Source organism: Meles meles, chromosome 1 (genome assembly GCF_922984935.1).
Source record: "Meles meles chromosome 1, mMelMel3.1 paternal haplotype, whole genome shotgun sequence".
NCBI classification, from domain to species: domain Eukaryota; kingdom Metazoa; phylum Chordata; class Mammalia; order Carnivora; family Mustelidae; genus Meles; species Meles meles.
In genome coordinates this window covers 9,723,959-9,751,742 of record NC_060066.1, presented here as the reverse complement: position 1 = coordinate 9,751,742, position 27,784 = coordinate 9,723,959, and the positions used below count along the sequence as shown (strand labels likewise).

Here is a 27,784-nt window from a genome sequence, read left to right as displayed (position 1 = left end):
CCTGGAATGTAGATGCTGAAAGGGACTCATTGGGTTTCTCTTTCTTACTCAATGTTCCTTGAACTCCTACTGAAGGCAGTTGTCATGCTAAGGACTATGGACACAGTGGTGGACAGTTGTCTGTCCTTGCCCCCAGGGAGCTCACTGTCTGTGAGTCATGGCGTGAGCAGAGACACACAAGAGTGTGACAGCACCAGAGATGACCACCACACTTGATCTGAAGTATGTCAAGGAAAGCTTTCTGGAGGGCCAAGATTTTAAATGACACATGCAGGATAAATATTTCGGAGCTAAAGAGTGGGGGGGGGCGGTGGGGAGTAGGGATTCTGCAGACTTCAGTGTGTATTAGAATTTTCTGGAGGGGGAGCCTGGGTGGCTCAGTCAGTTAAGTGTCCTAGCTCTTGATTTTGGCTCAGGTCACGATCCCAAGGTTGTGAGATTGAGCCCCGCATTGGGCCCTCACTCAGCATGGAGTCTACTTGTCCCTCTCCCTCTGCTCCTCCCCCATCTCTAAAACAAACAAACAAACAAACAAACAAACAAACAAAATCTTCAATAAAAAGAATCTTCTGGAGGACTTATTAAAATCCAGATTGCTGAGCATGGCCCCAGAGTTTCAGAGTCTGATCTGGCTGGGGCCAGGGAATTTGCATTTCTGATGAGCCCACAGGTGGGGGCCAGAGGCAGAAGCTGTACAGAGACCATGGATGATAGCACAGCCCTGGAGCAAATAGAAAAGGCAGGTGGTTCAGACTGGCTAGACTGGCTGGAACCCTCCCAGGCGGTGGGGAGAGGTGGTGGATATTATTGGAGAGGATGAGGCCAAATCGTCTCTACAGGAGTACCACAAGACAGTCGTGTCACCTGGGAGGGGCGTTGGGACCCAGCTCTGAATAAGCAGGTAGAGATCTCTTGTTCTGCAGGCTTGTACATTTCTGTCTGGGGGAGATCAATTTCCTCCAAGTAACTTTTTTCATTTGTGAGACAAGAGGTCATGACAGTACCTCCACAGAAGCTTATCAGGACTGAATGGGCGCAAGGAGAGTGCTTACAGCACCTGGTTGCTGGCAAATATTTGATCACTGTTACCATTATCTGCCTGGAAAGATTACATTTCTGCACTTTTGGCTGATTACTGTGAGACATGCCTGTTGTGCTTATAATAACACTTCTGGGTGAGACAGGGGGAACAAAAGCCTCAGCCCTAGTCTGGCTTCCATACTGGCAGGCTGTGTGGCCTTCATCAGCTGCTTAACCTCTCTAAGCTTCAGTTTTGGACACTTAAAAATGCAGTACAAAATGACAAATTTTGCATGATTCCACTTTAAATGAGGTTCCCTACACTAGTCAAAACCCTAGAGAAAGAAAGTAGAATAGGGGTTGCCAGACTGAGGAGAGGGAATGGATAGTTAGTGTTTAACGGAGACACAGTTTCCATTTTACGAGAAGAAATGAGCTCTGGAGGCAGATGGGGTGATGAATGCCCAACAGTGAATGTACTGGATGCATGGAATTGCTGTCCTGAAATGGTCACCATGGGCTGTCTCTACTCAAAGCTCCTGTTCTTCTCCTCTCTCTCAAGGCTACTGCCATCAGGCATCAGACCAGCATCCCAGCAGGACTGGTCTTGCCAAGGTCACCATGACCTCCACGTGGTCAACTCCTTCTCTCACTCAACTTCTCAGTAGCACTTGGTGCCACCAGTTGACCCCTTGCTCCTTGAGACCAGGTCCACACTTGGCATCCCCAACATCACACCTCCTTGCTTTTCTTCTCTCTCATCAACTGCTCTGCTCAGCCTCCCTAGCTGGGGTCTCCTCATCTCCCTCACTGCAGGACATTACAGGGTACCCGTCCTTGGATATCTTCTTTTTTCCCTCTATACTTGCTCACTTGAGGTTATCATTTTGTCTCATGTTATTTATATGTTGTTGAATTGATTGATTGATGGATTGATCGATATAGGTAGATGACATATAGAGATGCAGCTTCAGCCCCTAAGAATCTCCTTAACTACACACTCACCCATGTACGAAACATTTCCACTAGATGCCTCACATGCATCTCAAATTTAACATGTAATAAAGCTAATTTGGGGGCACACGGGTGGCTCAGTTGGCTAAGCATCTGACTCTTGATCTCAGTTCAGGTCTTGAACTTAGGGTCGTGAGTTCAAGCCCCTCACTGGGCTCTATTCTGGACATGGAACCTATTTAAAAAAACAAAATAAAACAAAACAAACTCATGTCCTTATTACAAAACCAGCCCCTTCCCCAGTCTACTCCTATCTCAGTTAATGATACCTTCATTCTTCCAGGTACTCAATGAAGAATTTTACAATCACCCTATATTCTTCTGCTTCTCTCACACCTCACACCTAATTCATCGACAGACCTCTCCTTTTAGACTCTTCAAATATACCCAAATTCTAAACATTCTTACCACTTCTGGTGCTGCCACTCTGGTCCAAGCCATTCTCACCTCTCCCCTGAACTATTACTCATGGTGTGGCCTCTGATTAACCTCCCTTCTTCTGCCTTTGCTGTTATTAGATTCTCAATATAGTGGCCAGAGAATATCTTTTTAGTATAAATCAGGTCTAGCCACCTCTACTCAAAGCCCTGCAGTGACTTCCCATCTGATTCTGAGTGAAAGCAAATGTCCTTATAATGGCCCAGGAGGCTATTCACAACCTGACTTGCTGCTTCTCTAATTTCATCTTTTACTCCTGTTCCCTCTGCTAACTCCCTTGCCCCCCACTGGCCTAACTCTGACCTACCCAGAACCAGAAGATGAACTGCTGGGAATGTTTTCATAAGTGATGTAGAAGCAGGATCCAAGGACAATTGAACTTTTCTCAGGGGGGACACCCTACACGGCTTCAATGAGGGGAAGCCATTGGGTCCCATGACAATTGGATGGCCAAGCTCATTGTTGGGAGCTGACATTAGTAGGAATGATATCAGGCTCCCAGGAGTATCTGGGATGCTGGGCTCTGAATGGGCCATTGCTCCATTTGTGCAAATGGAAAGAGATTTTCTCAGGGATATAATTTTCATGCTCTTTCTCTGTTATACAGTTGCATGTGACTTGAGGTGGGTAAGTTTTTTTGGGGAGGAGTATGTTGCTGCAGACTAAAGGCTCTTCTCATAATGGCAAAGTCAGCCACAGGCCTTTCTGATGACAGATGTGGCCTTGGAGCTGGATGATGACCTTCTAGAATAAAAGCAGTCACCTAGTCTGCTTCCTGGGGACTACAGATACCATTTTATGAATGAATCATGTTCTTGGGCAGTGTGACTAGCTTGCCCAGTGTTGGCCAACTTTGTCCTTTGTTTTACAGATTGAATTGTGGCAACCTAGCTTGCCTTTGTGTGTGTAGTGTTTTCAAGGAGGCTTGTGTACCAGATGCTTCTGTCATCTCACCCTGTGTTCCTTCTACCCACCTCTGAGTTCACCCCCTGTGTTGTGCTAGACAGGCTGCAGTTTGTTCTCTGCTGTTCTGCCTTAGGGTTTTGGTATTCTGGGGCTTGCTTTGCTGTAGCACAGGGAAACTTGATAGAGTCGGGGATTTAGCACTCCAGGTGTAAAACTCAAACACAGAAGAATGGGGGTCAGTGGATGAATGCCCCAGATTCTTATTCTAAGGTAAAATGACCCTTTGGGACATTTTACACAGGTTCTCATGGGGTTCCTGGTGAAATTGAGCTCAGTTGCCCATAGGATCATCTCATTCTTTATTGGCTTGTCTCCCTTCTTGTTCCACTCTCCCCAATCTCTCAGTTGTGTTTTCTGGAATTACTTTCCAAATAAACTCCTTGTACCCACCATCTTGTCTCTATTCTTTTGGAAACCCAAATTAAGGCAACCTGACATGTGGGAACAGGGTAGAGTAAAAAACTGACACTCACTGAACATTTTCTGTGGTAGAGCTTTTGCGGACTTCTCTACAGACATCAATTCAAATTCCCCACCTTCCAGATGGTGGACCAAGGCATCAAAAGATTCAATAACTCCCTAGAGTTTCCCACACCAACTCCTTCCTCATGAGAAAACATCCCTTCCTACTTATTGACACTAGAGAAAGGCAATCTGATGTGAGCTTTCCTGACTTCCTCCCCCATAGTCTCTCTAAGTCACCCATCTGTCTTTCATCCCACATGGCTTAGGAGGTGAAGTTTCTATAAAGGGAGTAGCATGAGGCTTGGGGTTGGGGGTAGGTGGTCCGGTTCCAATTGTGACTCTTTCCCTTTTTAGTGTCTGACCTTGGCCAGGTCTCTTTTTGTTTCTGGGCTTCAAGTTCCTCGTCTATAAAGTGGGAGAAATGATATCTTAAAACTGTGATGATTGGATAATATTTTACTAAACGCCATACTTCCAGCCTGTGTATAGTGGCTGTTTCTGAGGAGTGCAATCCATGTCATGTACTTTTCATGGCTATGAGTTTCACTCTTTACTCCATCAATCACAGTTTCTTTCTTGTGTCTTTATTCTCTCACTCCTCCCCCACTCAATTGCTTTTTTTCTCACATTTACTAATATGCTCACGCCTCCTCATTCACTTCCTCCCACAACCAGTAACAGACTGCCATGTCACTCCACGTCATCAAGGAAGCAAACATCACTCAAACATCACTCAAACATCATCATAATCATTGAAATGTCTATTTATTAATAAGTGGTGCAGTATTTGTTTTAAGATAGAACATAAAAAATCAGGTAAGAAGTGTTTGCATAATATATATGGAAATCAACCTAGTAAAGTTGTTCAAATATTGGACAGAGCCAGAATAGAAATTACACGTACAATTTAAAAATTACAGGAAATCATATTATAAAGAGCACTAAAGGCCACTTGTGGAATAGTCGTGTTCCCGTGTAAGCCAGAATGTGAAGAAAGCCTACTTGTAGCATGGAGACAAAATTCAGGGAGCAAGGCACCAGAATTCTATGCCATTAAAGGGGATTAAAGAAAATACAATCCCAAATCAAATACAATGGATTTATGTCAATGGAAACCTCAATCTGCTCTGCAGAGATTGGTGTTTTCCTTCACAGCTACATTAGAAAGAAAAAAGAAAAACAAAGGAAAAAGAAGAATAGCCGTACCCTATTGAAAGCAACATAGAGAGAATTTTTCTCTGTAAAATAGGAAATGATTGACAGATCTGATGAAGTAGGCCCATCTTTCTAAGGTGATTTTTAAGATGGGGCAGAGTCTGCCTCATGTCTCCAACAGTAAGATCTCTGATGCTTGGAACATGGCTGCCACCAATCTTGGACTTTGTCCTCCCCATGTGGATTGTTAACATTCCCAGGAACATAGAGGGTGGAGCTGCTCTCCCTTCCTTCGGAAAAGTATTCAGAGGGGAAGTAGGGTCCAATTACCACATCAAGTTGACTTCTCACTGGGGAACTGTGATCTTTTTAATATTGAAGAAGAGAAACACAACTGTTGTGAGCATTTGGTCTCCCAAAGAATGTTTCTGCAGACTCACCTGTCGCTGTAGGATTTCCAAGGCCTGAAATAAAGGTACAGTCTAGAGACAGAAGACCAGAGTCAGGAAGGACATTTGAATTTGTTTGGATAAATCAATGACAGAACATCCTGGGTGAGGGTATGCAGGGCAGAGAACAAGGGGCACTTGTGGGATTATCTGAAGCCATACTAAGCTCCAAGAAATAATGGATTCTTCCATGAACAAGGTGAAATTTTTATGTGGCATTATTTTCTGCCACTGACAGCTGAATTGTGAACCCACTCAAAGGAACAGGTAAGACCCACTGATCAGTTGAGCAGAGCAGCTGACTTTGGTTCTCTCTGGGGAACCAATGGGTCTGATTGTTTTACTCTAAGGTCCACTAGGCATGGGAGGGCAAGGCATGGGGGAGGGCCAAAGGGCACGATATAGGAGCATTTCCATTGACCTGGGAGGTATGATAGGAGGAGAATAATCTTGGAAGGTACATGAGCTTTGGTTACAATCCCAGCTCTGCTTCATGGTGTTTGGTCATGGTGTTTGGCAAGGTGTTTCCCCCTCAGGTTCAGTTTCTTCAAACTCTATGATGGAGACATTAACACCACCCACATGGGGTTGTGGTGAGGACTGCAAGAAGTCAAGAGAGAGAGCTGTCACATCACATGCAACTCACAAAGACAGGTTAGGGTAAGTTTCTCTCCCCCTCCTAGACCTGTCTTGTGGGCAGAGCGAGACATTGGAAGAAAACATGGTTCCATTGTTCACTCCTCTCAAGGCATCAGACTGAGTACATTTGACACATCTAAGAGGAATTACAAATATATTCCCAAGCACTAGACCAGGCTTTTGACTGCTTAATTACAAGTCACATTCAGGTTATTCTTGTATAGGATTTGACTTATTTCCCCAGAACAGGACTATTTAGAGGCTAGGAAGTCAGGTGGAATGACAGTCTAAAATTACTGCCATCTTTCTGACTTTGCCTTGGGGGTTTCTGGCTCAGACTGACTCAGAAGACCTAAATATCCTTCTACAGGGTTTAGCAAGGGCTATTGGGGAGCTGTGCCAAATTCTGACAAATCTGTCCCAAGCAAAACATAAGTGGAAACCAACAATGCTAATCCTCATTTAAGCCAACAGGGAGGCCTGTTTACTTTCTAAAATAATTTCCCAGTTACAGAAACATAAGATGTCTTAAGTTGAATCCTGTCTGCTGCTTTGTAGCTTTTGGTGACAACACTAGAGTACCAGTTGTGACCCAGCCAACATGGGCATTCTTTTGGACAAAGCAGTAGAAACAAGGTGTGAGAACTAGAGATCCCACCGTGAAGGGACACCTTAGTAGAACTAACACCTTGGGGTCATATTGATCCCCAAAGAAATCACATCCCACATCCTAAATCAAACCTGTTAACTTTTTTCAAAGGCAAAATCCTGCAAAAGGATTGGCTTACAGATGAGGAAACCACCTGAGGCATGGCTCTGGAACTGAATAAGTCCAAGTGATGGGCCAAAGAGCTGAACCAGTCCAGGCTTGGCAGGACAAGGAGGGGACAAAGTAGCAGAGGTCAGAGAAGTGGAGGGGAGTGCTTTCATGGCTATGAGGTTGTTCTTCTTTTCTTTTCTCACCAGCATCAGTGATTTGTGCCAGGACTTTGGAGGTCAGCAGGATTAGGGGAGAAGGAACATTGTCTTTCAAGTCATGAGATCAATCATATTCCATAGATGGGAATAAATTCCAACCAATGTGTCTGGTTTAGCAGTTTCTTGAGTGGGCCAAGAAGTTCTCCTTCATCTCCTGGGCTGACCCACAAAGTTTTCTTCTTGGTTGCTATGTGACTGTCAGTGTTTGATCTCCACTATCTGGAGCAGGATTTAGGAGACCTGGGTTCTTGATTCACTCTGCCACCCAATCACTCATTCAGCCATTGGGTGACTAGTGTGACTCCTTTTATGCTGAGCCTCTGCTTCCTGATCTAAGAAGAGAGGTGGTTTTTCTTGTGATCAAGGTTTCTTCTTGTTCTGAGCATTTGGGAATCTATGAAATTGTATCTCCCTGCATCTATGACAATGAATCAAGACACTAGTCACAATTTTCCTACAGGAATAACAAACTGAGGTGGTTAGAGGCTGGGAACAAATCTCCCTGGAGAAAGAGTTTGAGAGAGCTTGAACTTTTTCTTCTGGAAGTTCTCCATTCATTTCCAGGATGTTGTATGACAGACGTCATGGCATGGTTAACTTTCCTCATTGTAACCACTAGTTCCTCCCTATTTAATGGTTCCTGCTATTTGGCTTTGCCTCCTCCAGATCATTCTTTGAGAGAATGGTTCAACATGTGGTATTGTGGGTCCAATGGAACTGCCACAACCCAGCCACTGCAACCCAACCTTCATTTCAACATTCCTGACCTTCCCCATTTCATTTATAGAGATGTACTTTTTGAAAAAAAAAAAAACCCGTAAAAGTTCCTGAATCAGGATGGCATTTCCACTGTTCTTTTTCTAAGAAGAGGATTTTCCAGGGGGTAAATTTGGAGTTCATAGATAGTCCTGAGAACTGAGGCAGTGGAGTCCACACAAAGTATTAAAAATGAATACGTATGACAGTCCCCATATGTATGGGTATATGTACTAGAGTCTTTACATATACTAACTGTCCCATTTGAAAGTCAAAACAGACCTAGAAAGTCAAATACTTGCAAGTGTCTCAAATTTTCATCCAGGCCATGTCTATATCCTTCCTGTCTCTTTGAGATTCCCACTGTTGGTTTCCCAAACCACTAAAACTATAGAGATAGTCTGGTCCCTCACATGTTCTCGCCTCAACATCAGGTTGATGTTTTGATTCAGTTTTGAGTAGCGTAATATCAGTAGCAGTGGGACATTGGGTGATTTGGATACAAGGAAAGGACTTCTAGTCTTTTAAAAAGTTCATCCCCAAATAAGCAAGCCTTCAAGGATGAGTGAGGACAAGAGGCAAATTCCTAAGAATGCCTGGGGTTGAGAAAACAAAGAAAATCCATATGGTCCTAAGTGCCTTGAGAGCATATTCACAGACAACAAAGACCAACTGCAGGGCATCTTCTGGGGTAAGCTGGGGGTGTGCTTGTCAGTACTGTTCAAAGTGCAGTCAACTTCTTAGACCACTGAACAGATTTCTTATCTTGCTCCAGCAGAATTTTATTAGCAGAGTACCACAGGAAGAGGGACACCTTTTTCTTGAAATAGATGTTGTGTCTTGGCTTGTACCATAAGCTTTTCTTGGTCAACACAGTGAAATGGAAGTAGCCCAGCTTCTTGTCTGGACTCAATCATTGTAGGGATTTGAAGAGGAGAAAGCTCTGATACTCTAGAAAAGCTAGATACTCTAGAAAGTTCTGATACTCTAAAACCTCCTTTGTACACAACATATTTGGAGCTATAAAGCTGAAAGCACTGAACCCAAACTGAAACCACTCATTCAACCACTCAGTCTTCCCTGAGCTGATGGGGTCATTACCATTTTGATGGAGAATTCTTGCTTTCACTTTACTCCATGCTCAATCTCCCATTGATTCTAAGTGAGGAAGAGCTCCTATCTGTGTAGTTGTCTCCAGGGATAAAATTAGATACTTTCCATTCCTGGTAGACATAATTTGAAGGGAACTCCAATATTTGAGGCCACCAGATTCCTAGCTTTTTGGTGGCAGGAACTGCAGTTTTCTTACCTCTGAATTTCTAGTGTGTTACATAGTGCCTAGCAGACAATGGTGCTTAGTAAATCTCATAAATGAATAAACAAACACATGTTTTTATATTATCAGTAGAGTGGCATGGATTTAGAAGAATGGTCTTGCAAATTGTGAGTAGATCCTATGATAATAGGATTTCCTACAAATAATTATTCTTTCAACTTACAGTGTCTGGGAACTTCCCTGCACAAAATAGGCAAAGCATAATGCTTTAATTATTGACTAATGAGCTCATCTTAAACTATAGCATATCTTGGCAGTTTTCAGATTCTTTCACTGAAACTAGAGCTTCAATATATCATTGTTTTATCTACTAAGTCCAAGCTCTCAGTTCCCAGAAAAAGTATAGTCAGTGAATAGAACTTGCTCAATTTGATGCTTTTTTTTTTTTCGTTTCCTCCCACAATTCTTTTCCTTAAAATTTTCAGGTTTGCTTGTGTGCTGGTGTTTGATGGTCAAAATGCACATTGATCTCAAGTACTTTCTTCTCAGCCCGACAGGTCACCTCTTACCTAACATTCGGAAGATAGTTCTCATTCATTTCCATCCTCCTAAAAAATGACTTCTTAAAGTTTTCCTATATCATATTGTGATACACAGAGACGGAACACCTATAATGGGATTACACTTCCACTTAAGGAAATTATTCCTAGTTTTTACAATGGAATTAATTTGTCATGGTTTCATGGGATTTTGCTAAAACTACTGTAGCTTCCCCAGCCAGCTTCAGGACCACTAATATATCTGAAGCAGGATGATCTTGGGCCACATTATTAACCAGTTCTGTTGGGTTTTTCCATCATGCTCTTCTTTTTTCTGATAGAAAGATCCTTATGGAGGCACACATTGTTTCTCCCCATAATTTAAATTCAGTCCTACACCTTGAGTTTCTGCTTCATCAATGCAAGCCAGGTGATGATGTTATCTGTGAGCAGGTGACTTCAATAGTTTTGGCTTGCTTTTCTGGAATTTTTTTTTTCTTTTAAAGGGATATCAAAACAGAATATTCAAGAAGTTCGTTTTTCTCTTTCTTCTGAGATGGGAAAGAACAGCTCTTAAAAAGCCTTATCATTTAGTGATTCATGATCATGTATTTTGTCTTTGTCTACACTGATAATGACAGCTTACCACATGTTGGAAACATGATGGTAACAGACATAAACCCAATCAATCCCTGTCATCCTGGCTTTATGATCCAGCAGAGCAGGTTAGACTGCCCTCCTATGGTTTAAGAAATAATACAAACTCTTATCCTTTGTAGGTTTTTCAAAGAACCTAAGGCAGTCCTCTAACTTTGGATCCATGATAACTATTTTTAGCTTGAGGATGAAAAAGTCTCACTTGTCCTTCTGAGAACTCCACTGAGTTCCTGGCAAATGCATCTGTTGGTAAGACACCGAGGCCCATCAGTTCTGTAAGAATATTAATAAAGTAGGTAAACATAATTTGTGCGTATGTGGAGAAAAACACAGTAACATGTTAGATGATAGGTAGCTCAATCACTTGTAGTAAAAGATTCTAGGAGGGTCAGAAGCAAGAACCAAACCCTAAGGAAGGGGCACAGGGTTTCTTAGGTCATTAACTCCAATGGCACTTTCATGCATATAATCCATTCCCTTTGTCCTTCGGGTTGCTAGAAGGTCAAATGCGAAACCATAGGACAGGAGGAGGGTTCAGGTCTGAATTGTGTGATCATTCTTGTGTATCTCCCACCTTAGACATCAATGCCAACGCCTCTCTATTTGTGAGATTTTCCATGTAAAATGCCATCTCCATGTAAAAATGGTAGGCTTTTGTTGATGATTTCTAAAGTCAGGGACCACACCTTCATTATTATGGTACTCTGAACCTTTTGCACAGTACTGTTGATTTGTGAGTTGAAAGAAACCAAGATCTGAGAAACTAGTTCTCTCCAACAAAGTACAAGTTTCCTGCATCAGGTCATGATGAAAGCAGATGTCTGCCGCAGGTACCATAACTCTTGACAAGACTGAGGAAAACATCAGTATCATTTGCGTGTAGATGGTTAGGCCCTTTTGATCATCTTGATGGTCACCATGGCAACCATCCACAACCAGTGCTTAGATGTGGGATAAGAGCGAGACAGTGATACTGTGGTGTCATAATTTAGCTAATCCAGCCCAAACCTAACAGAAACCTTTCCCACCGAAGTGTTTCAGAAAGTAGTGACACCTCATAAGAGGCCAGAGGATGGCTTGTGCTTAATATTAATGCTTATTCACTTGGGCAGTGCTCTCCAGAGGTTCTGCTTACACTTGGGCTAATCTTACGGCTACTTGTCATTTAAAAAATCTGGAGAAGTAAAACCGGATGGTTCTGAAAATTTTGCCCATTTGCATATTAAGAAATGTTGACGTTTGCTTGCTTGAAGTGTTTGTTTTATTCTAGAACCAAAATGCAAGGCATCAAGCAAGCAATTTTTGCAGTAAGAGCAAACAGCCCCCTCATGCTGAAAAAATTGTGTTGTGGGTGCTTGCCACACGACAGAGTCCAGGCATCTTGGCACAATTTCTGGGTCCCACTGTATAAGGGGCAGCATTGTGTGGTAGCAGGAGACTAGGGCATTGAGTGAGTCAGCTTTGAGTCCCAGCTCTCCGGGGGACAATGAGGTGACCCCGGGCTTGTCTCTACCTGAGCCAAAGGTTTCTCATTTTTACAAAGGAAAACTTGGACCAGATAATTTCTGGTTTCTAATTTTCATTTGAGATGGATATTTTGTACAAGTACCATGGGGAGGAATGTGAGTTGAAACCTCATTTTGAAGGCACTGATCTTAGCTCCTGTCCAGAGGGGCACCCTACTTCTGATAAATTTCATTATCTTTGGCTACATAAATTGGAAACTATTTGAACTTGTGTGTGTGTCTTCTCCCCGCCAATTCATAACTCCCTCGAAATGCTACACGTGGGATTACCAGGGATGAGGGAACAGGCAGGACACAGACAACGGCAGGGCAAATAAGGTCCCTTTGAGAGCATTTAGTTGGTTTTGTTAGTTTTTTCCCAAAAAAATAATTTTAAAAAATCGTGGTTTTGGATATGCGATGACCATCTTGTTTCTTTCTTAGTGTTTTAGCTCAGTGGGCCACCTCTTTGATCCGCAGTGCGTTTTTGATCACAAACTATTTGCTTACTCTAGAAAACAATTACTGGTCTGTTTTACACAAAGGGGCAGTGGTTTGAGAAAGAACTTAAACTACATTCCCTGCTTACCAAACCAAAACCCAAAGCAGCCAACCAAACAGACAGATAGCACAGCTCGTCAATAATTTCTCCCCATCCTGGTCCAATAATGATTTAAATTAAGAACAGCAGATAAATGTATATCCTAGAAGAGATTAGCGGTACCATTTATATATTGTAAAGTCATGCAAACCATGCTTAAAAGGAAGCAGCTTCACTGTGGTGACCTGGGGAGGAGGAAGGCCGTGAAAAGCCCCTGCCCTGGTGGGGGGCTGCCACGCACATGCATGTGTTTGATGCAGCTACTGTGATCTCACCGTCAAGTGTCAGGTGTGAGAGCAAGTGAGCTATACAAAGTCTGTCTACATTACAAGAACTCAGCCCAAGACCCCTTCTAAATGGGCTTGTTGGGAGGGGTCCATATTGAATCAGAAATCCCATCCCCTGTGGATGACAGAGGCATGGAGCCACTGGGGGTGAACGGGTCCGTGTCCGTGTCTGTCTCACCCTCGGCGAGGTAACGTTTCTCCCTCATCCAGCTCGATCCCCCACTCGGGCCAAACATGTAATCATCTCTGTCCTGGGAGATGCTGAAGCCACTTGGAGACCGCTCCAGCTCCTCATGGTTGACCGACATCAGGGACAGGGGCGTATCACTGTCCCGTGTGATGCTCTGTCTCTGTCGGGGGGAGACCCGGTCCAAGCAGGGGCCGTGCAGTTCAGCCTGGGAGTGGTAGCTCACTCGGGAGTCAAGAAGAGTCAAGATAGGCAGGACGGTGGGCCTTTCCACATACGTTGCTGCTGAGGAGGAAAGAGTTGCTTGAACCTTTCCAGAACTGGGTCCTCCTCGGGGCAGGTTCACAGGATCATGGGCAAAAAACCCATAAGGGCCGACTTTGTCCAGCGGCAGCTGGTGGAAGCTGTAGGGGGCCTCGGGGGGACCCTTCTCAGAATAGTTGCAGATGATGGTTTTTAGATCTGAATCTCTGTTGTCCTCTAGCTTCTCCACCTCTGCAGGTGAGGAGGTCCCCTTGGTCGGGTAGTATTCCGTGACGTGCACCTGCAACCTTTCCATGTGCTGCAGGTGCATATCTACCAGGAAGTCCAGTTTCTTCCCCATGTCGTGAACCTGGGAGATACAAGGAAGTGGGTGTCACTGCTTTTCCAGGATGGGGGTGGCTCTTTCTGGTTGGGAAGAAATACCACAGGAAAGCAGGAGGGTTCCTGCAAATCATCATCTTTACAACAATGGATTATTTCATGCTTCCTAAGTTGGAGCATTACACGTGGATTAGTGCTAATCTAGAAACAACCTGGCAAGAGCTTTCTGGGAAGTGAAAGCTGGGACCAGAGAAGGGATCTGAGGACAAGTGGTACCCTAGGAGGAGGTGGCTTTGCTGCTGCCATTTGGGTCATGGAGCAAGAGTTCTTGATTTGCAAATATTCACTTGGATAGAAGTCTGTGGGTGGTTAGTGTCTGTTCCTCCTATGGGATGTGCAAACCTCTAAGACCCAAGAGCAGTGGGCAGCAAGAACTGTGCCTCTTAGAACTGGAGGTCCCAGCTAGGGGCCTTGGAGTGGGAGCTGCAGTCTGGTAAGTTGTATTTTCTCCGAGCTGCAAAACCTGGGAACTGACTCAATCTTTGTGAGCGCATACACGTGTGTGTGTGTGTGTGTGTGTGTGTGTGTGTGTGTGTGTGTGTGTACACGCATGTACGGTGTTCCCTCCCTGACAACTCACCACTCCCCAGAAGGTACTGCAGGCAAGGATAGCACCCCTTTTTCCAGGTAAGGCCAGGTAGCACAGTACCATGTAGAAGCTGGGACAGTATCCAAGACTTAACAGTAACTAATACTTAGAGTACCTAGTAAGTACCTGACTCTGCTTGATGCCCCTTAAAGATGTTGACTCATTTCATTTCCCAACAGCTCTGGGAGGTGATTATCTCTCTTTTACAGGTGAGGAAACAGAGGCAGAGAGAGGAAATAGTTTGTCAAAGGTCACAGAGCTGGGAAATGGAAGAGCTGAGATTATAAATTCAAATTTTAAAACGAAAAATGATATTCTTGATATGCCAAGAAAGGGTAATCCTCCAACTTTCCTCTTGCCTCTCTTGCACAGGTCCAATGTGGGGTTTTGAATAAAATAAGAGGGCTGGTAGGGCTCCTCATGGAAACTGACAGACCCATCTGTCTGGTGTACAACTGTGCTCACAGATGTCCCTTCCCCGAAGGAGAGACTCGTGAGCTCGATAGGGTGCTGGATGGGAATGGCTTCTCTTTCTTCCTGACCATACCTGCGAAGAGCAGTTATATCTGTTGAGGGCCTACTGCGTGCCAGCAGCTATTCCACTGATTCATGGGTACCAACTCATTCAGTCCTCACAGTCATCTTATAAGGTATTAGAATCCCCATTTTACAGATGAGGACACTGAGGCTCAGGAGAATGGATGAACTTGCATGTGGTTGCAGAGTCAGTGTGTGCTAACTCGGGATGTAATTTCCACATCGCTTTTCTGAGTGGTAGAGATTCAACTGCTACCTTCCTAGGGGGGAAAATGACCTTTGAACACAAATGTCCTATAGCTTTTTTTTTGGTGAGGGAAAGGAAAGACCTACCTGTCTTTCGACTTTCACGAACTTCCCCATCATGCTTTGGTCTTCAGTTTCCGATGTGGATGCTCTGGCTACATATGGTTCATTCCTAGGAAAGAGCCAACGCGTCTGTAAGATCGTCGTACCTGTTTGTGCTTTGCCAGGCTGTCTCGGCAGAGCGAGCCATGGTCCTTGGAGCTATCATCCCTCTGCTCACGTTTATGCAGTTTGGAAGAGACCCACTCAGCTCTGGAGGCACAAGGGAGTCAGGAAAGACTAACCTTTTCCTGCCTTCAGCACTGGGATCTTACTCTTCTCTGTGGCAACAGATGTAGCCAAATATTAAGCTGGGTCAAAATTAATAAAGCACCTTGCTGTGCCTAGAGGGTTTGGTGCCTTTGAATCACTTATTTTGGATTTCAGTGTTGGACTAAGTTTGAGAGCTTCTATTCTAAGTGTGTGGAGGGTAGGCTGGATTGGGCTGGGGGTTGGCTAACCTTTGAAATTCTATATGGTGGGTATATCTCATCTATTTCATTTGAATGGGTGGGGGAAACAGATGTGGGATCTGGAAAATGGTGCAAAAGAGGCTTCTTGAGGGGAATGGAATTGAGATGGTTCCTTGGCGGTGCAGGTTATGTTCTAAGGAGAAGAGAACCTGTGGGGAGCCTGGTTGTGGCTCAAAACCAACGTATCAGGCACTTTGAAGGTAGCTGGTTTTCTCTTTCAGGGGCTCCTGACTCCTTCTCAGCCCCTGGCCTGTCTCTGGCTGAGTAGTCTTGATTTAAAGCAGACATGGCCTGTGCGCTCATTCCAGCCCACTAGTCTTTTCCTTCGCTTGCACAGAGTTTTAAAAACATGTAAACCATTTCTAAAGTAAGGAATTTCATATATGACATCATAATATTCAGTTTTTCTTGAAAAATTAGACTCTTCAGAACCAGAGGATAGCGATTCCTAAAATTAACAACAGCAGAACAGAGCAGAAGGATGATGATTTCCTTTAGTGGGGCGCGTGCCCTCCAGGACCCCCAGGTCCACCACTCCTTATTCCATTTCCCCGACTGAGGCTGAAGGTCACATGCCTTTACGTCATCCTGCTTGTGCCCTTGCTTTGTTTATAGTGGGGAAACTTATTGCTCTAAGGTTCGTGGGAGTTCTTTCTTTACTCATCCATGTTCCCTGCCCTGAAGACCTCTGGGAATAAAGAAGGGCAGTGGACTTTATCCAGGACTGCTCCTGGTTCATTGGGTTCTGTATAAGGAACATTTCCAAACACTTGGTATGGGAAGAGCGGGACTGCCCCAGGGAGGGACAGAGCTCTCTGCTTGTGACCATGCAGTCAGATGCCTGACACCTGATTTCCTTCTCTGTGAGGGTGTTTGGTCAACACAGGGCTAATGGGGCAGGAAATGCTAAATGGCCTCAACTCTGCTCTCAGGAGGTATCATTCTCTTGTGTTCCAATAAATTCGTGGCGCTCCTACACTTTTATAACACGTTGAGGGTTATGTTTATTTTCAATAACCACAGAAGGAGTGTCGCCCACATGGTCTGGAAAGAGGGACAGTAAGTCTTTAGTACAGCACCCTTGCAAATAGCTCCAAACCAGGATAAGCTTCAAGCTCTTATCTTCATTTTACTGAGAGTAACAGCAACCTTCCCCATGCCCCACCCCACCGTCCCCAGCCATAAAGGAAGTGAGCTGAGATATGGAAATGGGGATGGTCCATGCAGCCGCAGTCCATGTCCCCATGCCCCACCTGGGAGACTGCTGAGATGGGTAGGTGAACGCTGCTCCTCTCTGAGACTTCTTATGTTTTGGGGTAGATGGAGGTCCGGGGGTGAAAATCATGTCTATTCTGAAAGAGACACACAAGGAGGGGATTACAGTACAAAGAGCTTTACAGGTAAAGAGAGGAGAGCAGTTTCTTCTCTTCTCTCTTTAGCCAGGCAGGGTTTGAAATAATATAAGAGAAGGGAGAGGGGAGTAGGGGAGGAGAGAGAAAGAGGGACTGAAGGAGAGAGAGAATTTATAATCTCAATATAGTAGTGAGAGTATCTCCCCATCCCAGGGGAGAGAGACAGCTAAACCGGAGACAAGGTGAGGGTCATGTCTTGTTGGCTTTTCTTAGAAATATCATGTGTGCCGCAAGCCTATCTGGCTTTTTTATTCTTTTCCTGAAAATCTGATTAGGGTGTTTTCTTGTACAACTGTAGGCTTTGATTTCAGCTGTGCAGATCTTTGCTGCTCTTCAGGCTTCCTGGCCCCTGGGGGGATGGCTCTGCACCCACACTTGCACCTCACTTCCGTTTCTGTATGAGGCGCCAACTCCCCCATCCATTTTGCCCTGAGCACGACCGGAGACAGATGTACCCACTGCCCTGCAACCCTGCAAGCTCATTAGAGCCCCAGGACCACTAAGACCATGCGCTCAAAAGGAGCCTTAGGTCACTGCAGACCTGTCTGCGCCTCCACTGACACCACAATATACTCAGCCACACCTCCATTCTCTCAGTCCCACCGCCCTATCAGCGTGGCGGGGGATATGCAATGAGCTGTCCAGGTGGTCAACCTCTAGCCATGGCTCTTTGAAATAAATGTGCCTCATAAACACTGAAGCAACAACAGCTGGAAGGTCCATTCTGCGTGCATTAAGATGGGCCAATAATCTTGATGTGGTATGTCCTAGACATCATGCGGAGAGAGCCATACTTGCATCAATGACAGCATGTTGGGCTCAGAACTCATTTGCTCATCTGTTTGTGAAGCAGGCATTGAGCACCGACTGTGTGCCTGCCACTATGCTTGGTGGCAGTCGGTATTCCATTTATGGATAAGTCAAGGTCACAAATAAGTGTTCCTCCAACCCGACATCATGGTTAACTTCTTACTCACTCAATCTGATGGTTCTGTTCACTCTGCAGGACGCCCCAGCAGGCATATATGATTCAGATGGGTATACCGAGGTCCAGACAAGACTTGACTTGTGTCCACTTGAAATCTCACACGGGCCAGAGGATGAACCCCAATATAGGGCTTTGGTTTCCCAATGTCAGTTCTGTGTCTTGACCTCATATTACCCTTTGGTTTTTTAAAATGGATTTTTGTTTTAAAAGGAAATTTTTATAATTCATTAAAGACTTGATCAATTTAAAAAGTGGACATTTTAAAGACACACATGGACTCATCACTTTAGTATAACTACTGCAGTCTTTTGGGGGAAGACCTACTCTTTTTCTGCAGGTTCCCTATATGAGAGTGTGTGGGTTTATTTCTAAGTAAACATATGTGCATATGTTTCTGTAATCACACAGTATGTATATATTATTAATATCACTAGATTGATATAGAGACTGTATAGGAACATAATCATTTGTATACATTTAAATATATTGATGTATACAGGTATAAGTATGTGTATATATATATATGTCTTATTGTATTATTAATAATCATATTGTGCATATATATATTCAATGATTACATCATTTTTTATCTCATTATACACATTTTTTTAGAGAAAGAGAATGTGAGGGGAGCTGAAGAAAGGGGCAGAGGAAGAGGGAGATAATCTTAAGCAGGCTCCATGCTTAGTGCAGAGCCTGACACGGGGCTTGATCCCATGACCCTGAGATCACAACCTAAACTGAAATCGAGAGTTGGACACTGAACTGACTGAGCCACCGAGGTGCACCTCATTATATACATTTTCTAATGTCATTTGATGGTTGTATAACTTTTTAATGAGAGTAGGAACATTTTTTTCTTAATTGCTATTTGTATAATTGGTAAAGTGGAATTTGGTGTGTCAGACAGAATAGGAGTTGTGCAGCCAGTTGGATGTGGTGTGATTTCCAGCTCTGCCACTGATTAATTTTAGGTGAGCCCACTGCCCCTTGAGCTTGGGTTTTGTGATCTGTAAGAGGACATCCACAATGCAATACCTCATGAGGATATAAGGGATTAGACAAACATATGCAGAACATCCAGGTGCTCAACGAAAACGGTGGCAATTATTAGTTGGGACTTGATATTGTTTCCATATTTTCACTACTATAAATAATACCTGATGAATTTTTTTTTAATACGGTGAAAAATTTATTTCTAGAATTGGATGCTTGGACTCAGTTGATCATCATCTCATTCAGATTGGCAACATTCAAAACTTCATAGTCAGGGGCGAATCAGACATATGCCTTTTCTCCAGGAGGACTGATCAGGGTGTTGACTCTGGCTAAGGTCAATGTCATAGAGTTTCTTCATGGCCTGTTTGGTGCTTGTTGGCCTTCACAGCCACAATGCTTAATGAACATTTTTGTTCTTAAAATTTCTCCCCAGCACCTTGGACCATTTCTGAATGGCTTTTACCCTAAGCGCTAGCTAGATTCAGGGGGCTTAGGTTCCTTCATGGTCAGGAGAGCAGAGTTCCTCCAGATACAACTGTCTTACCTGGTCTGAAGGTACTTTATCCTGGAAAGCATGTCAAGATGTCCTGCAGAATATTGCTCAATCACATCCTTCACGTCGTAAGGCCTCAAAGTCTCCTTAAATTTTTTTTTATAGAGACGGAACTGTAGGATTCTGCAAAGCGAAGTAGAGATGTGTGTGCTTCATGAGTACAGAGTAAAGGAAACTATAATTCAAGCCTAGTAAACTCAGGGGCAGGCAGAGCAAAGAACCAAAGAGAAAATGACTTGACGGGGGAGGAGAAGTTCCAACCCATGGTTCTGGTCCCACCCCTTCGAACAGAGTCAGGCTGGCTGGTACCACTTCTTCATGACTACCTCCCTTCAATCATTTAGGTAATAATAAAATCACAGTAACAATAAGAGCTAACATTCATTGGGCATTCATTCCAGGTCAGACACTGAGCTAAGTGCTTTATGAACAATCTGCAAACAGATCAACTCATAGATAATAAGACTGTGGACCAACGTGGTCCAGCATCTTTCCAAGGCCACTTGACTAATAATGTCAGAGCTGTCCTCAAACCCAAGTTTGTATGCTGACAAGGCCATGCTCTTAATCACCGTGTCACACTGCTTTCTATTTGAGGACAGTGGACATATTTCCTCCTCAACAGCCTCTTTAATTATTTGACTTGTGAGCGCCTAAAAAAGAGAAACTATCTTCTGTTCCCTGAGTTTTCTCAGCTTTTTTAATAAAAGGGGGGAACCTAGAACCTGTAGATGCCAAAACCTTGCTTCCATCTTCCTGGGAATCAGTAAAGACACCCTATATGGCTAATGTTCCTTGAAAACCCCATCACAGGGTCAGTCTCCAGTGAGCATGGTGTCTGGTAAAACCCCTAATCATAGGCCAGCGCTGGGAAACAACGGCCTACGCCAGGCCCTCCTTGCTCTCTCTGAGGGTCTCTTTCCGTATGGCATTTAGAGTTCATGTTGTTCGTCACAGCCCAGGTCCAGCATCTCAACACTCTATAGTGATTATGCCGTCCAATTCATGTGCCCTCCTTTCCAACTGGGTGCCATTTTATAAGCCTGCCCCGATGTAGCTCTTTCTAAAGCAGGTGTCAGCAGCATGTGGTTCACAGAACAAATCTGACCTACTGCCTGTTTCTGAAAGTAAAGTGTTGCTGGAACACACCCACCCCCATTCATGTATGTACTGTCTATGGCTGCTTTTGTGCCACAGAGTCAGAGCTAAGTACAGAACAGAGGCCTGTGAACCACAAAGTCTGAAATATTTACTATCTGGCTCTTCACAGAAAAAGTTTACCAACCCCTGAACTAAGGGATCAATAAAAATTTCTAAAAAGAACAGGGCAGAAGCCAAACCACGGATCATCCCAGCAGAGACCTCCCTCTAGGTTGGCACAGATTCATTCACTGGTTTTCTTTTCCTTTCTTGTTTTTTAAAGACTGTATTATTTATTATTTGGCTGGGTGGAGGAAGAGTGCGCATGAACGGTGGGAAGGGGAGAGGGACAGGAACAGGAACAGAGAGAACCCTAAGCAGACTTCCCGCTGAGCATGGAACCCAATGAGGAGCTTGATCCCACAGCCCTGAGATCATGACCTGAGCCAGAATCAAGAGTTGGACACCTAACCAACAAAGCCACCCATGTGCCCCTCATTCACTATTTCTTTGAATAAGATCTTTGAAATAGTTATGAATCTAAGTAGTAATGCTTTCATCCAGACATCGTTCTGTCACATTGCAGTGTCATGAGAAACCAGGTCAATGGCCCTGCTGGGGTTCACATTTTATAACCCTATTGTGCTTCCCTGATAGACTGGACTAGGAACCTTGCTGAAAATATCACAATTAGTTCTTGGAGAATCCAGCTTAGTTTCTAGAATTCACTGCCACCGTTGTAGAGCGCTTATAAGCCCATCTCCTGATCCAAGTTTCCGTTAGTAAGCCTATTTTCATTTTCTTGTGGAATTCTGAAGCAAAACAAACATAGCCAGGGTGGATTATAGTGTCGCCTGATACACACACGATCCTATAACTGACTATCTTGTTGAAAAGTGCTAATTAAAAAGAGCTAGATGCGTGGAGGCAGATAAGGAGAGCTATTTTGTCTGAGAAGCCTATAAAGGAAGAAAACTCCACGTCAACATACTTCCATGCCCCAGACCTGTGAAATAAATGGTGGCCAAAGCCAGACAAGAGCATGACAACTGGAAATGGTGTCAGGAGCCTATGAGAGCATTTTTATAAACCAGAGAGCAAGAGTTACCCATGATGCTTTGCTAATATAACAGTCATTTTTCTTCAGGCAACATGCCCGTCTGAGTATTGACATACCCTGGAACCTGACTCAGGACTACCTGACAGGGTTTTCCACCCACCTTCCCAAAGCCAATATCCTGTGGGAGCTGAACTGGGGTCTGGGTAGACCGTCAGTGGGGAAGAGGGGGCCTCACCTGACGGCTCGGATGGCGGCCTTCAGGGTGGGGATCATCTCTTCAATGAGGAAGTCATTCCCGTAGGCCCTGTCTTCCGCCATGGGATCACCTGTCCCAGCATCTGGGAGGGAGACACACATATCAAAGAGCAGGCCATAGCACTTGCAAAGGCTTTGGGACCCCATTCGGTCAGAGCCTTTGAGGCTCAACCACCAGAGTCTTTGCTTCCACTTCATGAAACAATATGGTATTCTCTAGTTGTGACACTGTTCAGGCCTTCTTAGCAGGTCCTTCTATTCTCCAGACATGAGTTAGAGGTGCCCGTAGTTCAAGAATTTTGACTGGGGAGAAGGCTAGCAAGGTGGGGACATGAGTTTTGGGGTTCTTGAGTGGCTCCGCAGAGACAGAAAAGGGCATCCACGTGGGTGTTATAGTCAGGCATCTGAGGCCAGCTTCTTTCTGTCAGGCACTGCCCTGATGACCTTGTGGGGTCACTTTCTGAGACTTGCCTGTCCTCCCTTGTCACAAGTAAAAGGGACCTACAGAGATATCACTCCCACTGTCTTCACAGGGCTCTTTTCTATTACCTCCTCCTGCCCCTCTGGGGATGCTTAGGCCTCTGGGTCTTCAGATCACTCTGCACCTGGGCCTCTATGCCCTTTAAGTTGACCTCCATGGCAGTGCACTTCCCTTCCATGTGACCCCCCTTAGGAACCAAGGCTGGGCATCTCAAGGCTCCCTGGAGGTGCCTGCATAGACCAGTGTGGTGATACTGGACCAGAGAATAGCTAACTTGGGGTCCCCTACCCCCCAAGCTATGGGGAGGCATTACAGGTGCCCCCAGCTCAGCGGGCGTGCATGGAGGAAGCAAGAAATTGATCTTCTATTGTCAGGGGGAGAGAGGGAGGAAGGGATGGACAAGGCGGAGGGAGAAGTAGGGAGGGGACAGAGCAAGAAAGGAGAAAGGCCTCACCTTCGGAGCTCTGCCAGAAAGCGTAGGCTTTCATGCGGAAGGCGGTGCGGAAACGTTCTTTATTGTTTAAGCCCACAGGCTTTGGTTCTTTAGAAGGACTTTCTTCTATGGCATCTACATTCAGAGGGGTAAATAGCTTTCCTTTAGTATTGCTACCACGAGGATTAGAAAGGCGAACCCGATCCAAGAGACCCAGCTTTTGGCTACAAAATAAGCAAAAGTGAACAATTTTCCTCCTTGAGTGCAGGCTTTCGTAATTACCCAACCCTCTCCATAAAGACTCGCACATTGACCTCTGCGTGTGATGGGGGGAAGCGAGCTCTCAGTGCTAAAGTTGATTTAGCGGCTTGGATCTTACTAGCTATGACACCGTGGGCACATTTCTTAACTTCTCTGCACTTCCTTTTTCTCAAATGCCGAAGGGATATCAAATGCCTAGCTTCCAGCGGCAGATGGCCGAGCTTCATGCCTTCCCCTGTACTGTCTCCTCAATAACTTGCTTTGTACCGCTCCATGGTGCCCAGGGGAGCAGTTCTTACAGAAGAAACCTTTCAAATGCTCCTCAAACAGACTTGAGTGACATAACTTAGAAAAAGCAGGCATCCAAACTGGACGGATAGAACTTACAGGGGAGGTGGTTCCTGAGCTTGGATGGGAAAAACATTGCATCTTTAATTTACTAACCTCTAACAGGAATGAGCATATCTTTCAATCGTGAATGTAGGTAATAAACCCTAGGAATACCCTCAATGCCCCAGTCTTATGCTGTGTCCTTCCACAGCAAAAATCACAGGGCATTTCAGATCCTATTAGCCCCGGGGAATTGCTGTGCTCCCAGTTGTTTCCAAATGATGGTAGTATTCTGACCGGCTATAGGTCTTGTCCTTATATGCATCACAGAGAAGCCCATATATAATTGCATCTCAAATGTTTCAATATTTTGATAGTTATCAATACAATTAGTTTCTTTTGCAACCATATGCATTTTACATATGAATTCAAGATTGTGATCCTGAGAAAAGGTCCCTGGAATTCAACACACCATCAAAAGTGGTCTTGGCACAAAAAAAAAAAAAAAAAAAAAAAAGGAGTTAATAAGTCCAACATAAAGTAGTGCTGGTGCAGAACTTGTGTCCACCTCCACCTCTGGCCATGAAGGTGACCTTGGGCAAATCTGTATTTTCTGAGCCCTCAGAAACCTCATCTTTATAACAGGGGTGCCTACTTCCCACGGTTGCAAGGAGATGATGTTTGCCAAGGATCTGGCATAGAGCCTCACATGCAGTAGGGCTCTATAAATATTATCCCTTCCCTCTCCCAGCTGGGCAGGAGGAGCAAGGCCCTCTTTGCGCAGTATATTCCAGAGAAAAGCCACTCAGTGAGTTTTTACACATCAAGAGGCTCAACTCAGTGGCTTCCTCTCACTACCCCACACAGGGCTTGGCACACAGTAGGTACACCATGTGCTTGTGTGATAAATGGCTGAGTGGATGTATATGGCCTCTGCACTGGCCAGAGCTGATTTAGTCTTTCTTTCTTTTTTTTTTTTAAGATTTTATTTATTTATTGACAGACAGAGATCACAAGTAGGCAGAGAGGCAGGCAGAGAGAGAGAGGAGGAGGCAGGCTCCCTGCTGAACAGAAAGCTCCATGTGGGGCTCCATCCCAGGACCCTGGGATCATGACCTGAGCCGAAGGCAGAGGTTTTAACCCACTGAACCAACCAGGTGCCCCTGATTTAGTCTTTCTAAGGAGTGTGTCGGGTGATCGCAGCCACGTGCTTCCTGCCAGAAGCTGCTGGCGTCTCTCTGGCGAGGTGCAGTGGGGAGGTCGCGGGTGTTGGCACTGCGGAGGAGGGTAGAGCACTCTGCTGGCAGAGCAAGTGCCCGACCCCCTCTGAGCACCCTGTCCTGAACTGGAAGTGGGCTTAAGAGCACCTGCTGTGTGGAGGTCTGGGGACATTACACGTGATAACATCTGCAATGTTTCCTGCCTCCGGCCTGGCACAGAGAAGGCACTAGTACGAATTTAGCTAATAAATAAATGAATGAACATATGAATGGGCAGCTGTTACTCCTGGTTCCCTCTGGACTGTGCTCTCTCACCCAGCATCGTTATACTAGTAACCTGACCAGAGTACATTCCAGGAAATTCTAGCACTCGGATGGCTCTATCCTCCCTGTGCCAAAGACAAAATTTTCAGGGTGGTTTTCCTGACCAGTTCTAGATGAATGACTGCTGGGACAGAGAAATATATCAGGGTCCATGGACTCGAAGTCCTGTACAAGGCAAGAAATCAACTGAACAGAAGGAAGGCTTTCCAACCCATGAGCTCAGTGAACGGGGAACTTTAGAACAGTCACTCTTCAGGTCTGCTTCTTCTTGGCCCCTGCCTACTCTGTCTTGCTAGATCAGGAATAGGAACTATCCTAACTGCACAGAGCCTCTGCTAGCCCCAAGTCTCCGCGACCATGCCATGACACGCCCAGGTCCTCCAGCTGCCACGCACCCTGCTTTCTCAGCCCACCTCATGGCTATCTACCTTTAAAATGTCCTGAGTGCCCCACCCTCATCCCTGGAAATCAGGGACTCCCCACATGCTCCAACAACATGTTGCAGTTTTCTCTGTCCCACTCATACACACTGGTGCAGACCATATTTCCACATCTGCCCCCTGCCCCAGTCTCCTCCACGCTGGAATGCGCAGTCCCAGCAAAGCAAAGACTCAGCCTGGTTATCTTTGAGTCCATGACCGGCCCTTCTTCAGCACATCTCCAAGTTCAGGGTGGCGATGAAAGTCATGACCTTTGGGGCAATCCCAGCCCTGAGGAGTAAGGTTCTGAGGAACATATGACCCGGGACACAGAAGTCACTCTCTCTGGCTCCAGCTCCTCACAAGCATTGTGAGGACAGCGCTCGCTGCGCCTGGCTTTACAGGGTTAAATGAGGGAGTGCATGGAAAATGCTTAGCCCACTTCTGGAATGAGGACTGGAGAAGCCGTCAGTAAATGCTGGCTATCACCATTATCTGGGTAAATAATCCTCTTCCCGCAGAAGCAGGAGAGGGCTAATGGCATGCGTATAAAGGATGGATAAAATTTCCTGAGCCACAGAATAAGTGTTTTTTTTTTTTTTAATGAACAGATAAGTTCTGGGGATTTATATGTTATTTTACAGTGCTTCCTAATGCCGGTCTCACACACTCACCATCCTCACTGAACTTGACCTCGGCAGGAGATAAGTGTATGCACAGCCTAATTCCAGATAAACTAAGCAAGGCAAAAGTAATGGTAACTGCTCTGTCCTGACCGGAAATCTCAGCATAACCATCGGAAAATTAAGAAGTTAATGATAGAGCCCTCTTTATTCTCTCTGTACTGGGATATAGGATTTGCCTGTTTGGCATTTCAATGCTTCATTGCAACCTTTAAGAGTCTGAACTGCTTCAGCTATGTTTATACAACAGGCCATGGTCTCAGAGGACGGTTTATGAGAGAAAGATTCTAAGGGTGTTAGAAACCCAGAGGCATCAGGCACAAGTCAGAAACCTCAGCTATGAATTACTCCCAGCAATAACACCTAAGAGGCTTACGGAATTCTTCTTCCGGCAAACACGTGATCAGCTTACTTCTTAATTGTGTTGCTTGAAATCCATGAACTCAGAGGATAATCAGATGCCAGACAAAGTTCACCCCAGAAAACTCAAACCCATCTCTGCCCTCCTCTGTATGGATTTCTAGCACATTAATGAGGTTTTGTGCTTGGAGGGTTCTACAGGTCTTGCAAGCAAAGCCTTCCTTGAAGCTGACATCAGATTTTCTTGGATAGCCGGGGCCCCTGATTTACCAAGTGCAGACAAACACTTTTCAAGCATGAATTGTAAAACTGGAAATAGACTGGAGACAGAAAAGTAAAATCAAGAAGTAAAATTTTCCCTGGCAGAGACAGCCCTTGCCCTGGGCTCCTGCCTTGGGTCACTCCAGCCATGCTCAACTCTACATAGTTCCCTGACACTCACGCTTCCATGTCATTGTGCATGTCATGACATGTACCCAGGAAAACCTTTATCCCCTTCTTTTATCTAAATGACCCTGACTTTACACCTGAAACTTGGTCCAAGCCTCAGCCCCAAGGCTCACTTCCGCTTGCAGTCCAATTACCTGTCCTTTCACTGTGCTTTCTGTAGACTTTTCACAACCATGCCACTTGGCCAACATAATGAAATCTTTGACTTACTAGGGACTCTCTTGCATCAAAGCAAAGGTTCTCAACAAGAGACAACCGCCCCGCCCAACAATGGACATCTGACAAGGTCTGGAGTCACATTTGACTGACATAACTTGGCAGGTGTTCTTGGCCTCTGGTGGGTCAAAGCCAGGGATGCTGCTAGATGTGCTACCAACACACAGGGCAGCCCCTGACAAAAAGGATGATCCCACCCCGAATGCCCATGTTGCTGAGTCTGAGAAACGAAAAGGTAAGCTATTTGTCTGCAAACCATACTTTGATCAATTATCTAGCATCTAATATAGCTCCTGGCATGTTGTAAGCACTGAAAGCATTATTTGGATGTTGAGTGAATGAAGGAATACAATTATGTGATCTTCTGTTAATAAAATGTCCAACCTCAGCTGAGAGAAGGAGTGCTGTATGGTGCAAAGAGTGAACTTGGAGCAAGAGACCTATGTTCAAACCTCTGCTTTGTAGTTAATATTTCAGCTTGGTTAAGTCACTAGCTCTTTCGGGTTTAGTTTTTCCACCTGTAAAGTAGAGCTAATGTTATTTATTTATTCAACAAGAATGTGTTCTACACCTTGTAAATGCTAGGCTCTTGGTAATTTGCTGAGGATACAGTGGTGACTGAAACAGATATGGGTTTTGGCCTCCAGTGAGCTTATAATGCGGTCAGGAAGATATACAA

The 27,784-nt window shown here is 44.8% G+C and overlaps 1 protein-coding gene across 1 annotated transcript in view; it reads right to left on the bottom strand.

Moving 5' to 3' along the window:
• Window positions 1-4,646: 4,646 nt before the first annotated feature.
• Window positions 4,647-27,784, bottom strand: part of KCNQ3 (potassium voltage-gated channel subfamily Q member 3) — a 295,260-nt gene continuing 272,122 nt past the window's right edge. Inside the window, exons 10-15 of the mRNA XM_046025609.1 lie at window positions 22,864-23,066; window positions 21,909-22,011; window positions 19,465-19,596; window positions 16,775-16,873; window positions 15,037-15,121; window positions 4,647-13,545 (exon numbers count right to left, since the gene is read on the bottom strand). Of these exons, the coding sequence (XP_045881565.1) occupies window positions 12,811-13,545; window positions 15,037-15,121; window positions 16,775-16,873; window positions 19,465-19,596; window positions 21,909-22,011; window positions 22,864-23,066 (1,357 nt within the window). The 3' untranslated portion in view covers window positions 4,647-12,810. The remainder of the gene's footprint in view (window positions 13,546-15,036; window positions 15,122-16,774; window positions 16,874-19,464; window positions 19,597-21,908; window positions 22,012-22,863; window positions 23,067-27,784) is intronic.